Source organism: Elephantulus edwardii, unplaced genomic scaffold (assembly GCF_000299155.1).
Source record: "Elephantulus edwardii isolate Elephantulus edwardi_28Jun2011 unplaced genomic scaffold, EleEdw1.0 scaffold00075, whole genome shotgun sequence".
NCBI classification, from domain to species: domain Eukaryota; kingdom Metazoa; phylum Chordata; class Mammalia; order Macroscelidea; family Macroscelididae; genus Elephantulus; species Elephantulus edwardii.
Window position 1 is genome coordinate 8,445,801 of NW_006399825.1, and position 12,840 is coordinate 8,458,640.

The 12,840-nt window shown below is 36.3% G+C and overlaps 1 protein-coding gene across 1 annotated transcript in view; it reads left to right on the forward strand.

Annotated features, from left to right (window-relative positions):
- Nucleotides 1-12,840, forward strand: part of FAM117B (family with sequence similarity 117, member B) — a 112,642-nt gene that overhangs the window by 93,588 nt on the left and 6,214 nt on the right. Inside the window, exons 6-8 of the mRNA XM_006889150.1 lie at nucleotides 3,918-4,061; nucleotides 5,445-5,670; nucleotides 12,191-12,311. Coding sequence (XP_006889212.1) covers nucleotides 3,918-4,061; nucleotides 5,445-5,670; nucleotides 12,191-12,311 — 491 coding nt within the window. The remainder of the gene's footprint in view (nucleotides 1-3,917; nucleotides 4,062-5,444; nucleotides 5,671-12,190; nucleotides 12,312-12,840) is intronic.

Below are 12,840 nucleotides of genomic sequence, written 5' to 3' on the forward strand. Positions count from 1 at the left end.
TGTTCTTCCCGGGTCTCTTCCAGGCCCCTCTCACGGTGGAACCCCGTCTGGCGGCAGCGTTCTCCCGTCTGGCAGCAGCGTTCTCGCGCTGCATCGATCTCGCTGGCGCTGCATCGCTCTCGTGAAATGAAATAATTGACCGCTTTAATATTTTCTCCATTTATTAGGATGTTGCTTATTGATCAAGTTGTGAGGATTTTTGTTTTCTTAAGGTTGATGCATAATCCAGGCTGATGTTTGTAGTCTAGTCTTTTTCAGCAAATGCTTTAATCCTCTTCATTTTTTACAAGCAACGTTATGTTACTTAAATAACACATGCTGTTGATGAGTATTCATCCAATTTTGACGCTACACACTTATTCGTATCATCCACTTTCTCTTATTATTTGTTTTGGAGGCACTTACACAATCAGGAAAGGTATGCATCACGGCTATATCCTTTGATCACACCTATTCAGAATATACACTGAGCAAATAATTTCAGAAGTTGATTACATGAATATGACTGTGACATCAGGATTAAATTTAGATTTCTTTGTTATAATCTTCTTTTGTTATAAGTTATAATAGGCAGTTGGCACAACCTTGTTCATGGAAAGTGAAGAGAACTTGAAACTCTTACTGAAGAAGATCAAAGACTGTAGGCTTCAGTATTGATCATACTCCAACATAAGGAAAAAATCATTAATGCTTAACTAATAAAACAACATGATAAATGGCAATATAATGACATTGTGCTGGACTGGGCAAATCTACTGCCAAAGATCTCTAAAGAACAAGGATATCAGTTTAAAGACTAAGGCACGCCAGAACCACCTTATTTTCAGTTGTTCCATATGCATGTGGAAGTTGGGCATTGAATAAGAAAGACTGAAGAATTGAGGTGTTTGAATTGTGGTATTGGTGAAGAGTATTGAATATACCATGGTTTGCAAAAGAACAAGCAATTCTATCTTGGAAGAAATGCAGCAGAGTGTTTTTAGAAATAAAGAGAGTAAGACGTTGTCTCACGTGCTTTGAGCCACATAATCAGGAGAGATTAGACCATGGAAAAGAATACCGTGCTGGAAAGAATAGAGTGTGAATGGAAAAGATGACAACTCTCAATGAGAAGATTGAAGCAGTGACTGCAGGAATGGCTTTAAGCAAAGCGGAGATTACAAAGATGGCACAGGATTAGGCAAGGTTTTGTTCTATAGTACATAGATTCGCTGTGCGCTGGTGTTGACTTAATAACAACACCTAATGTACGTACAGATAACTAAGACATGGCAGAGCCAACTTCATTGACACGCTTGGGTAATATTTCTTAGAAGTTAAAATGGGAGTTAGAATTAAGGGTGGAAGATGCTTATTATTAGAAGGCATGGCTAGCCTGTAGGGTTGGCCTTCCTCTTCGTGTCCCATCATGTTACCAGTCAGCCACAAGATGAACCAGTACTAGCTTGCTTGCTGATGGTGATCATGGGAAGCAGGGAAATTATTGGCTTCACAGTATTAAAGGCAGAGAACTAAAGAGAAGAAAAATCCAAAGTTAAGTGCTAAATTTTTTACATAGTTTTTTTTTTTTTTTAATTTTATCTCAGATAAATTTCTCTCTCTCATGGGGGTGTGTATGTGTTTCCAACTTTTTGAGGATAAAATGCATACATCATAGCCTTTATGCCTAAATACTTCAGTATTTCTCCCACATAGAGAGTTTTGTAAAATAGTCCTAGAGAGTCAGATACTTTATAAATATCATTTCAATAATATGTTAATTTTTACTACTAATTTTTTTATTATGATATTTGTGTGAGAGTTTACAAAGCATACTGGTATTTCATACAGTGATACATACAGACCACTTTACTATGCAGCTCTTATTCTGAACTCTTGTCTTGAAAATAATACCTAATCATATATTCCTTTTAAACAGTTCTCTCCTCATTTGTTTCAATGCAGTATACGTTATTTATTCCCTCTTTTCTTAGGTTCCCCCCAACCCCGATGTCAGTCCTGTTTTACTACAGTAGCACTATGCAGTATTTGTCCTTTTGTTACTGAGATATTTCACTCTGCATTATGTCCTCCAGGGTCACCCATTTCTTATAATAGTTTGAGTTCCTGGTTTTTGAATGAAGTATAGTATTGCATTGTGTGACTATACCAGAGCTTCACTTTCCATTCGTTTGCTGATGGGCACTTGGGTTGTTTCCAACTCTCTACTATTGTGAACAAAGCAGCAATAAACATGGATATATATTGCTTAATTTTTCACGATTGGTGTTGCATTTTGCTTATTTTTAAAATTTTTATGAGCAGGCACAGAACAAATAATGTATAAATTGTTGAATGGGAAGCGAATTGGCTGTGTAAACATTCACCTAAAAGATAATGAAATTTATAAAATCAATGCTTAAGTGCTAAATTATATATCTATAGTCATCACAATAATAATAAACTATTGTTTTAAGCCAAAAAAAAAAAAGATGAGCAGGAGTAACAGATTAGAAATACAGTTTTTTATGGTTTTTTTGTTTGTTTGTTTGTCTTTTTGGGGTTCTTTTATTTTTTAAAAAAGGCAAATTTTGTCTTCCTCATTTCTGCTAACTTGAACACACAGTGGTGACTGAAACAATCAGATGTGGAAGAGAACATGTTTCAATCATGATGCAGCATTTTTGCTAGTTATATTTTGTCTGTTTTATTTTCTTCCCCTATTGAAGAGTCATATGAAAAAAGAACACTTAACTAAGGGGCTTTTCTTTGAAGTAAAAAAAAAGTTACACTCTGAGGGCAGCATTCTCAACAATAGGCACTGTCATTGTCAAACTATAGTTGAAGTACTTCTCAAATTCTCAAAGAATTAAACTCTCAAGAACAGTCTTCTTTCTTAGAAATACAAGTTTGAAAAAAAAAGAAGAAAAAAAATAAATACAAGTTTGACATGAATTTCTGTGTTATGGAACAAGGCAAAAGCAGTGATACTTACTTGGAAGTTCTGCTAATTTCTCTTACTCACCTCCCTCATTAAGAGAAGAGCTTCAAAGAAACTTCCCTAAAATGAGAGGTCAGGTAATTCTAAATCTTCAGAAAGTAAGAAAATACACACATTGATCTATGATATTGTTACTGTGCATTTTGGCAGATATAACTAATGTTTAATTTCATATTTTATTTGTGCATCTTTTTAGGAAACCAAGTAATATTCTGTACATTATAACTATATAATAGTTAGTACTTTTTTAAGTACTATTGTGCCAGTGGATAGATTTCTAAAAAATAGTGATAAGATTTTTGAAAAAGAAGGCAAATTTCTTTCTTAAACAAAATTTGCTAAAACAAATACAATGAAGAGTATTTAAGTGAATAAGTTCCATGGAGAAGTTACTTATATTTGTGTAGTCATGCCCCTCTTTATTTAGACTTTAGAAATATATTTCTACACCAAAATATTTTTTATTTTCTTTTTTGATAAGTAGATTTTTTGTTTCTTTACTGGAATAAACAGTTTGTGGCACTTGAGGACTTTTAAGTCTGGCTCATTTATGATCTTAAAATAATTTCTATAAGAAAAGTGTAACAATGAATGCATGGAAATCCAAAATCTCTGTAAATGTTCATTAAAATTAATTTTAAAAAATTTCTATCGTTTGTCCTTACTTCTTTTCCATTCTCTCACAGATCTGAACAGACTTTTGAAATCCTACCTCAATTGCTGGGATTTTGATTTAAAATTATGTTTTATAATTTTATGTTTCATATTTTTGTTTCATAAGGAGCATATTTGGTAACTTAACACTTTTTATGCAAACTCTTAAGTTGCATCTTGATTTATTTCTGAGTTATTTTCCCAACTGGGAGTATGCTTCAGTCTAGAAAATTAAAAGGCAATGGTAAATCTTTTTTCTCCCCTCCTTATCCCTTTTTTCAAGGCTCCTGTTCCAAAGAGTGCACTTATTCCAGTCATTCCCATCACCAAATCAACAGGCTCCCGGTTCCGGAATAGTGTGGAAGGACTGAATCAGGAGATTGAAATAATAATTAAAGAAACTGGGGAAAAGGAAGAACAACTTATAGTAAGGAATTTTGTCTCTTAAAATAAACTTTAAACATAAACTCTTCTAATTATTGCAATATTTATATTTTGTTTTCCATATTTACTTAGGTTTCTTCTCGTTGAGAGAGAAAGAAAATTTATCTCTTTTGAAAAATCTTTGACCTTGGCAAGTGAATAAAAAGTTTTCATTTCTTTCCATCTTATAGAGGCAACTGATTGGACTTAAATTTGGAATTTTTTAAAATTGGGATTTTTTTTATTATATGTATTTATATATCACTAGAGAGGCAATGATTTACTTGTCATTTACTATAGCTCCATTTAACAAATGTTTAGCTCATTACTTTTTGGATAAGTGGAGGGGGTGTAATATGATGTAAAATACTTTTTAAACATGAATGCATGTTTATTGTTTGGTTTTCAGTTACTATTTAGTTGGCATGCTAGGCTATACCATCATCAAGGACAGTTAAAAACTGTCTTCTCCTTACCCTTTCTATTAACTAGACTGCATGTAAGAATAAATGATTCATAATCATTCTTAATGAGTCATAATTCACAGTAAGCCACAGTAAGAAGAATTTGTGTTTAGATTTAAAAATCATGTCAGAAGAATATGTTTTTCTAAGCCTCCGTTCTTTAGTGAAAGAGGAATTAAATTTCAAGTAGTTTTTTGTTTATTGTTATGCTCTCCTCTTAAGATAAAAGGCTAATTTAGCATAGAGAAAACACAGTTCCCACATCTTTATTTCTTTACACTCTCCATAGTAGAGAAACTTTCCTTGATGTAAAAGTAAATGAGTCAAATGTCTATAGAGATTATTCTTCTGCTAAAAGAGCTACAAGAAGATGAAATAATTGTCTCCTTTGATATCCCTTATAATTAGCATTGCTGTGCTTAGCTTTTCCTTCATTTGGGAAAGTAGTATTTAAAAACTCTTTTAGGGTTAAGTAGACAGGAAGAGAAAAGTAACAAGGAGACAGTCTTCAAGTATCAGTGGTTCACACAATAAAAAACTTTTCTTGCTATTAATGTGAAATCTAGTGTTACACCTAAATTTCTCCTTTTTTACTTGCTTTTCCTTGGTAATTTGTAACATAATATTTAGCTTATGGTAAATGATTTAAGTAATTTATTCATTTGGCTACTGGGTGCCTCTACAGATCAAGCCTTGGGAAGAATGTGTTTTGTCCCCAGCTGCTAAGTGTCTAGTAGGGGTGTCAGAATAGACAGCAGAGCACCACAAAAGATTGTTTCTCAATCCTTTTGTAAGTAGGAGAGGATTTCTGATTTGTGTATCTGAGAGTACAGAGAGAGATTGACATTGTGTGCATTTCTGGGTGAATTTCAAAATCAGTGATAAACATAATTAATATAATAAAAAAAAAACCTTTTTAACAGCCACAAGATATTCCAGATGGTCATCGGGCACCTCCACCTCTTGTGCAGAGAAGTAGCAGCACACGCAGCATTGACACCCAGACACCTGGTGGGGCAGACAAGGGGAGCAACAACAGCAGCCGATCTCAGTCAGTGTCCCCCACGTCGTTCCTCACCATCTCCAATGAAGGTAGCGAGGAGAGTCCTTGTTCAGCTGATGACCTGCTTGTTGATCCTAGGGATAAAGGTACAATCCTGGAGGAATTTGTGACTAGATGATAATAAACACCACTGATTTTATAATTATTCTTTTTCTTACAGAATACATATACTTGAAGACACTCAGGTATTTGCTTTGCAGTGTGTTCAAAACATAAAATTTTTTAAAAAAGCAAACTAACCTAGAGTCCAAATGAAAACTTTTATTACAATTTAGGCAGTGATTGAATTGAGTGATTTATAAATTTTTATTTATACTTTTTTTGGTTAGCAGTTTTAATTACAAGTTCCTATTTAGGGAGAAAACATTTGTTTTAGTATAAATAAAATGAACATTTGTTCTGGAAAACATTTTGTTCTTTGTCAGCTTACTACTCAACAATTTTTATTACCTTAACATCCCATGGATGGCCAAGAGGACAAACAGATAAGTTTTGGAGATGGTGCAGCCGGAGTGCTCTTTGGAGACAAGACTTTAGACATGTTGCTATTCCTTGGAGAGGGACCTGATGCTGGGAAGGGTGAAGGGTCAGCGAAGGAGAGGAAGATCCTTAACCAGTTGGACTGACATGGTGACTGCTACAATGGGCTCTTGTGTGTCAGGAAGTGTGAGGATGGTACAGGACAGAATAGGGTTAAAATCTTTTTGTTTGTAGGGTCGCTGTGAGTCATGCTCGACTCAGTGACACCTAACAACAACATATTTCATTGGTAGGAGAAAGATGGGCAGTCTCCTCCCATGCAGTTTACAGCCTTAGAAAATTTTCTGGAGGGTCAGCTTTGTATTTTTTTTAATTCAATGGCAATGGTAGAGAATATTTCATTGAATGCAAAGCCTTTAAGTTACTATTTTTTAGAGTCTTTAATTTTGATAAATTAACAAAGATTAAACTGACTTTTCTTGCTATGAATGAGTATTCAAAGAAAGTCTGATGTAAAAAAATTAAAGATAATTATTTTATGCAAATTTAAAATATAGACTGGGAACATGATAGCTTAATAATTTAAAAAATTCTTATCTTTAAAACCTTTTGTGCCACGGAGCTCTTGTGGCCTAGTGGCAAGAAGCTGCACTGCAATCCCAGAGAAACACAGTTCAAATCCACCAGATGCTCTGCTGGAAAAGGAAGGACAATCTCCTGTACCAGTCAAATCCGTTTGACGGTACATGCACACAAAATAATTTTAAAAAATAAAACCTTTTGTGCCCTGTCTATGTTAGACAATATTACTGCTGTTGTGTACCATCAAATCAGGATCAACTCATTCTGATTTTCCAGTGGGTTTCATAGGCAATGAATCACAAGATTGCTCGTCTTTCTCCTAGAGAGCTCTTAAGACAATATTTTGTTAACCTAATTCTGGTTATTGCACTTATATGAAAACAATAATATCAGAATCTATATGAATTTATATGTTAATTCTGCAGCTGAATTTAGTCATTTATGTAGACCTACTACATGCACTGTGTTAAATGTTCTAGCATTATGATTGCCCATCCTAATTGACCACTAGTAATCACCTTAAGGCATTCTGTTTGAATCCACCAGTTGTTCCACAGGAGAAAGATGAGCAGTCAACTCCTGAACAATTTACTGTTTCTGAAAACTTGCTAGAGGGTCACCTGTGGGTTGCTTATGACTCAACGATACTCAACCAAAAAAACCCAATCACCTAAACCAGTAAGACTGTGGCAAGTGTTGTTGTGTACTGTAGAGTCAGAACCAACCCAAAGCTGACTCTTCAGGAGGTGTTCAGAGGCAATTAACTGCATGGAAGGAAATTGCCCATCTTTCTCTTACAGAGAGTAGCTGGTAGATTTTAACTCCATGGCTCTGAGTTGGCAACACTAAAAAGTGTAGAGGGCTTAAAATTTATTGAATAACTTAAATTATGGGCAGTTGAAAACTATTTGGACTTTGGTGTGTGTGGGTTGTTTTGTTTTTTTTTTTTTTTTAGCTAACTAGGTCAAATAAAATGTAACAATTAAAATCTACCCCTTTGTTTCTACTTTCATGTCTGCGACACATATATACAAACTGTAAATGTGGTATGCAACCATGTTTAATTTTAGGAGACCCACTGGAGGGTCAGCTACGTGTCAGTTCTGACTCAATAGAAATGAGTTTGAGATTTTTGGGTTTGGGAGGGGGTTTTTTTGGTTTGCTGTCTAGTTAAAGAGCCTTGTTGGTTAAAGAGCTTAACTAGTAATCCAGGGGTCAGCAATTTAAAATCACCAGCTGCTCCACAGGCGAAAGATGTGATAGTTGGCCTTGGTACAAATTTATAGCCTTTGAAACACTATGGTGCAGTTCTACTCTGTGCTGTAGGATTGCTATGAGTTGGGATTGACTCAGCTTTAGTGGAGAGTTTAGTGGCTGGCTCTTATGAATTTCTATAGTAAGAAAAAACCACAATGCCACTGCCATCAAGAAATCTAAAGCTTAGCTAACACAGACTGAAAAATTTAGCACCACAAGGTTGTTCAAGGATTTTAAGTAATAGAAACTATGAGGAAACACAGTAAAAAGTAATATCATGTTGTTGTTGTTATGTGCCATTGAGTTGTTTGCAATTCATAGCGATCCTATGTACAATAGCCCTAAACCCTGTTCTATACTGTGCCAATCGCATTGCCTCTGACACGCCCATCCCGATTACCCCAGTCACTGAATCAATCCACCTCATAGAGGGTCTTCCCCTCCTGCGCTGTCTCTCCACCCTCCCAAGAATGATGCCCCTCTCCATCAATTCTCCTTCTATCTTCCCTAGTCATTGTCCAACTCTCTAATGCATAACAAGTGGTTGCAAAGACCATGGCCTGTATCAGGCGCACCTTAGTCTCCAGAGAGACACCGTTGCTCTTGAGTACTTTAGAGAGGTTCCTAACGGCAGACTTTCCCATTGCGATACGCTTTTCGATTTCCGAACTGCTGGTGCCAAGAGTGTTGACTGTGGAGCCGAGCAAACTGAAGCTGTGAACAATCTCAATCTCTTCGCCATCCATCCTGACGCTGCCAATTGGTCCAGTGGTGAGAATCTTTGTCTTCTTGACATTGAGCCTCAGTCCATAGTGAAGGCTGCAGTCCTTGACCCTATGCTGCAAGTGCATGAGGTCCTCAGTTTCGGCAAGCAGGGTTGTGTCATCTGCATAACACAGATTGTTGATAGACCTTCCACCAATCCTGACGCCACACTTCTCCTCATAGAGCCCAGCCTCTTGGATAATCTGTTCTGCATACAGGTTGAAAAGGTATGGAGATAGGGCACATCCCTGGCATACACCCTTCCCAATTTTGAACCATGCAGTGTTACCCTGCTCTGTTCTGACAGCTTCCTCTTGGTCCAAGTATAGGTTTCGCATTAGCACGATTAAATGTTCTGGGATTCCCATTCTTCTCAGAGTCAGCCACAGTTTGTTATCCACACAGTCAAACGCCTTTGCATAATCAACGAAGCACAGATAGACATTCCTCTGGTACTCCCTGCTTTCAGCCAATATCCATCTAACATCAGCAACAATATCCCTAGTACCACGACCCCTTCTAAACACAGCCTAGACTTCTGGCAGTTCTCTGCTGATGTGCTATTCCAGTCATTTTTGGATAATCTTCAGTAGAATCTTGCTTGCATGTGAAATCAATGAGATTGTTCTGTAGTTTCCACACTCAGTTGGGTCACCCTTCTTTGGAAAGGGGACAGATATAGATCTCTTCCAGTCAGTTGGCCAAGTGGTTGTTCTCCAGATGAAATAGATTTTTTTTCTTTCAGGATTAATTTGGGGGAAAAAATGTGAAAGTTTTTGAGTTAGATTCTGAAGAACAGAGAAGGATCTTTTCAGTAAGGGAAATTTCCAGAGCAAAGGGAAGTCTTAAGCCTGTGGCTATCTAGAGCAGAGACTGTAAGCAGTGGAGCAGAGAAATCAACATTCTGAAAAGCAGTACAAAACTATGCAAACCAATGACGCATTTGAGATGCTTAGACTAGGAAAAATGGAAGTGATATTTGAGTCTTTTAGGTGTTTGCCAAATAGCAATGTGCTGTGATTTAGATGAGTATTCAGTACTAAAAGAAAAGGAGATACACACTCCTATTCAGTGTTGTATTGGAAGTATTTGCTAGGCAATATGATATGAAAAGGAAATAAAAGGCATCCAGATTGGAAGAGATGGTGAAACTGTCGCTATATGCAGATGACATAGTGTATACAGAAAACCCCAAGGACTAAAAAAACCAAAACTACCAAAATTGTTAGAGCTACTAGACCAATTTAGAAGAATGACAGGATACAAAATCAGTATACAAAAGCCAGTGAAATTCCTCTACAGTAACAAAGAGAACTCAGAGAAGGAAGCCAAGAAAGCAGTACCATTTACAAAAACCAACCACACATTGAGGTACTTAGTAATAAATCTAACTTAGTAATAAATCTAACTAGAGACATAAAAGACATTTACAAAGAAGACTACAAAACACTTCTGTGAGACATAGTAAAGACTTAAAAAAAAAAAGGGAAAAATGTTCCCTGTTCATGGATAAGAAGACTCAATATAGTAAAAATGACAATCTTATCAGAATCAGTCTACATGTTTAATGCATCCCCAATACAGGTAGCAAATTGATTTTTCAGAGAGATAGAAAAGGAAATTGGCAAGTTTATTTGGAGAGGAAAGAGACCTTAAATAAGTAAAGCACTTCTGAAAAACAAGAATGAAGTGGAAAGCATAGCACTTCCTGATTTCCAAAACATCATGGTCCTGATATAATAGCAGGCACATAGACCAATGGAATAGAATAAAAAACCCCAGAAATTAATCCATCTATCTATAGTCTGTGTTGTACATACACAGACATAGACTATAGGTCGCTATGAGTCACAAACGACTCGACGGCACATAACAACAACAACATCTATAGTCAGCTGATATTTGACAAACAAAACCTATCAAATGGAGAAACAACAACCTCTTCAACAAATAATGCTGGAAAAACTGGAATACTACCTGCAGAAAGCTGAAGCCTGATGCACACCTCCTACCATACACAAAAACCAACACAAGGTGGATCAGATTCCTAAGGATAAACCCCAAACCAAAAGATTATAAGAGACAAAGTGGGACCAAGCTAAGAAGGCCTAACCCATGTTATAAAAAGGCTGATAGATGCAGCCAGAAATACACAACAAGAGAGGATAAAATTGATAAGACCTCTTAAAGATTAAATTCCTTTGTGCATCAAAAACATTATCCAACAAAGTGTAAAGAAAACCTACTGACTGGGAAGAAACATTTGACAATACCATTTCAGACAAAGGTTTCATATCAAAAGTTTATAGTATCCTAAAAAATGTTTATAGAATCCTACAAAGACAAGAAAAAGTCTGCTAGCACAACTACAAAATGGACAAAAGATATGGAAAGAATTTTCAGAGGAAGGTATTGAGATGGCCAACAGACACATGAAGAAATTGCTCAAAGTCACTGGCAATAAGAGATGCAAATCAAAACCACAGTGAGGTACCATCTCACTCCAATAGCAGTGGCAGAGTTTAACAGGACAGCAAATAATAAATGTTGGAGAGGATGTGGTGAGGTAGGAACTCTTATACATTGTTAATGGTACAACTACTCTAGAAGGCAGTTTGGCACTTCCTCAAAAAGCAGTACATAGAAATTCCATATGACCAAGATGACCGAGCTGTTCCACTGCTTGGAATATACACCATTGCAAGAATATGGAAACAACCCAAATGTCCAACCACAGTCAAGTGGATTGAAAAATTGTGGTACATTCACATGGTGAAATACTACACTGCATGCAGAAGCAATGATTTTGAAACTTTGGAGAGATTGGAGAGCATTATGCTAAGTGAACTAACTCAGTCCCATAAGGCCATCTATAAGACCATTATTGTTGAAAGAGATAAGTAGTAAAATGTGTATGAGGATCCAAAGTGGGGGAGGGTAGGAGCAAAGGGATGAGGATGAGCAGGGGAGTAATCATAGTGTTGCACAGTTTGATAAGTAGAGGGAGGGGTGAGTAAAGGAAATATCCAGTGTGAAAAACAGTTATACAAACTCTGTAATCAAACCAATATATCTTTGTACGTTAAGAAGGAATAAACATCCCTTATTAATAAATGCATTTACTTAACAAAGATCAATTAGCTTTCTTCTCCCCCTCTCACCCCCCAGTCAGGAATTAGATTACTCTTTGGTAACTCTGGTGGCCTATTGAGTAAAGAGGTGTGCTGCCAACTTAGAATCAGGCAGACTGAATTTACCAGGTACTCCCTGATAAGACAGTGTTCTCCTTTGTAATTGATAGCCTCTGAAAACCTGCTGGAGGATCAACTGTGAGTCAGTTTTGACTCCTAAGGAATGAGATTTTCCTGTGAGATTGGGGTAATAGAGATGAATAAAACACTTTCTACCATCAGGTAGTTCAGAGATAGGGAGGCCAGGAGCAATTACCATATGGTATAGATAGTGTATTTATGTTGTAGTATTTCTTAATTATCTATTGTGTCCTTTTTTTTTCCCCCCCAGAAAATGGAAACAATTCTCCTTTGCCCAAATATGCAACTTCTCCTAAACCTAACAACAGTTACATGTTCAAAAGGGAACCTCCTGAGGGCTGTGAAAGAGTGAAAGTCTTTGAGGAATGCTCGTAAGTATGCCTTCAACTAGTATTAGAATTTTGAGATCAGCTGAAAGAATAGTATGGCACTCACCCACATATCTATGACCCAGATTCTACAGTTCCTATTTTGTTATGTTTGCTTTGTCCATGTGTAGTATTTTTTTTTATGAACTCTTTTTTTTTCTTTAATTTTTTTTTTAACTCTTATAAATGAAATTGCAGACTTCATGACACTGACCTCCAAGTTGTTGTTGTTTTGTACCAAGGAGTCACCTACGACTCATAATAACATCCTAATTCCATTTCAGTATTTCCTAAAAATAACCACCATATTCTTAACCGGTTACTATTGCATTGACCCCAATTTTTGGAAACCCCATGTTGACGCGGTGGCACAAGCAACAACAATAGCAACATATCTGTCAAAGTATGCCCCATAGAATTTTCAGTGGCTGATTTTTCAGAGCTAAATCATTTTGGGACTTTTTTTTACTATTAATGAAAGTTTGCAGAGACTTTGAATTTCCATTCATTCACTGTTGCACTTTTCTCCCTG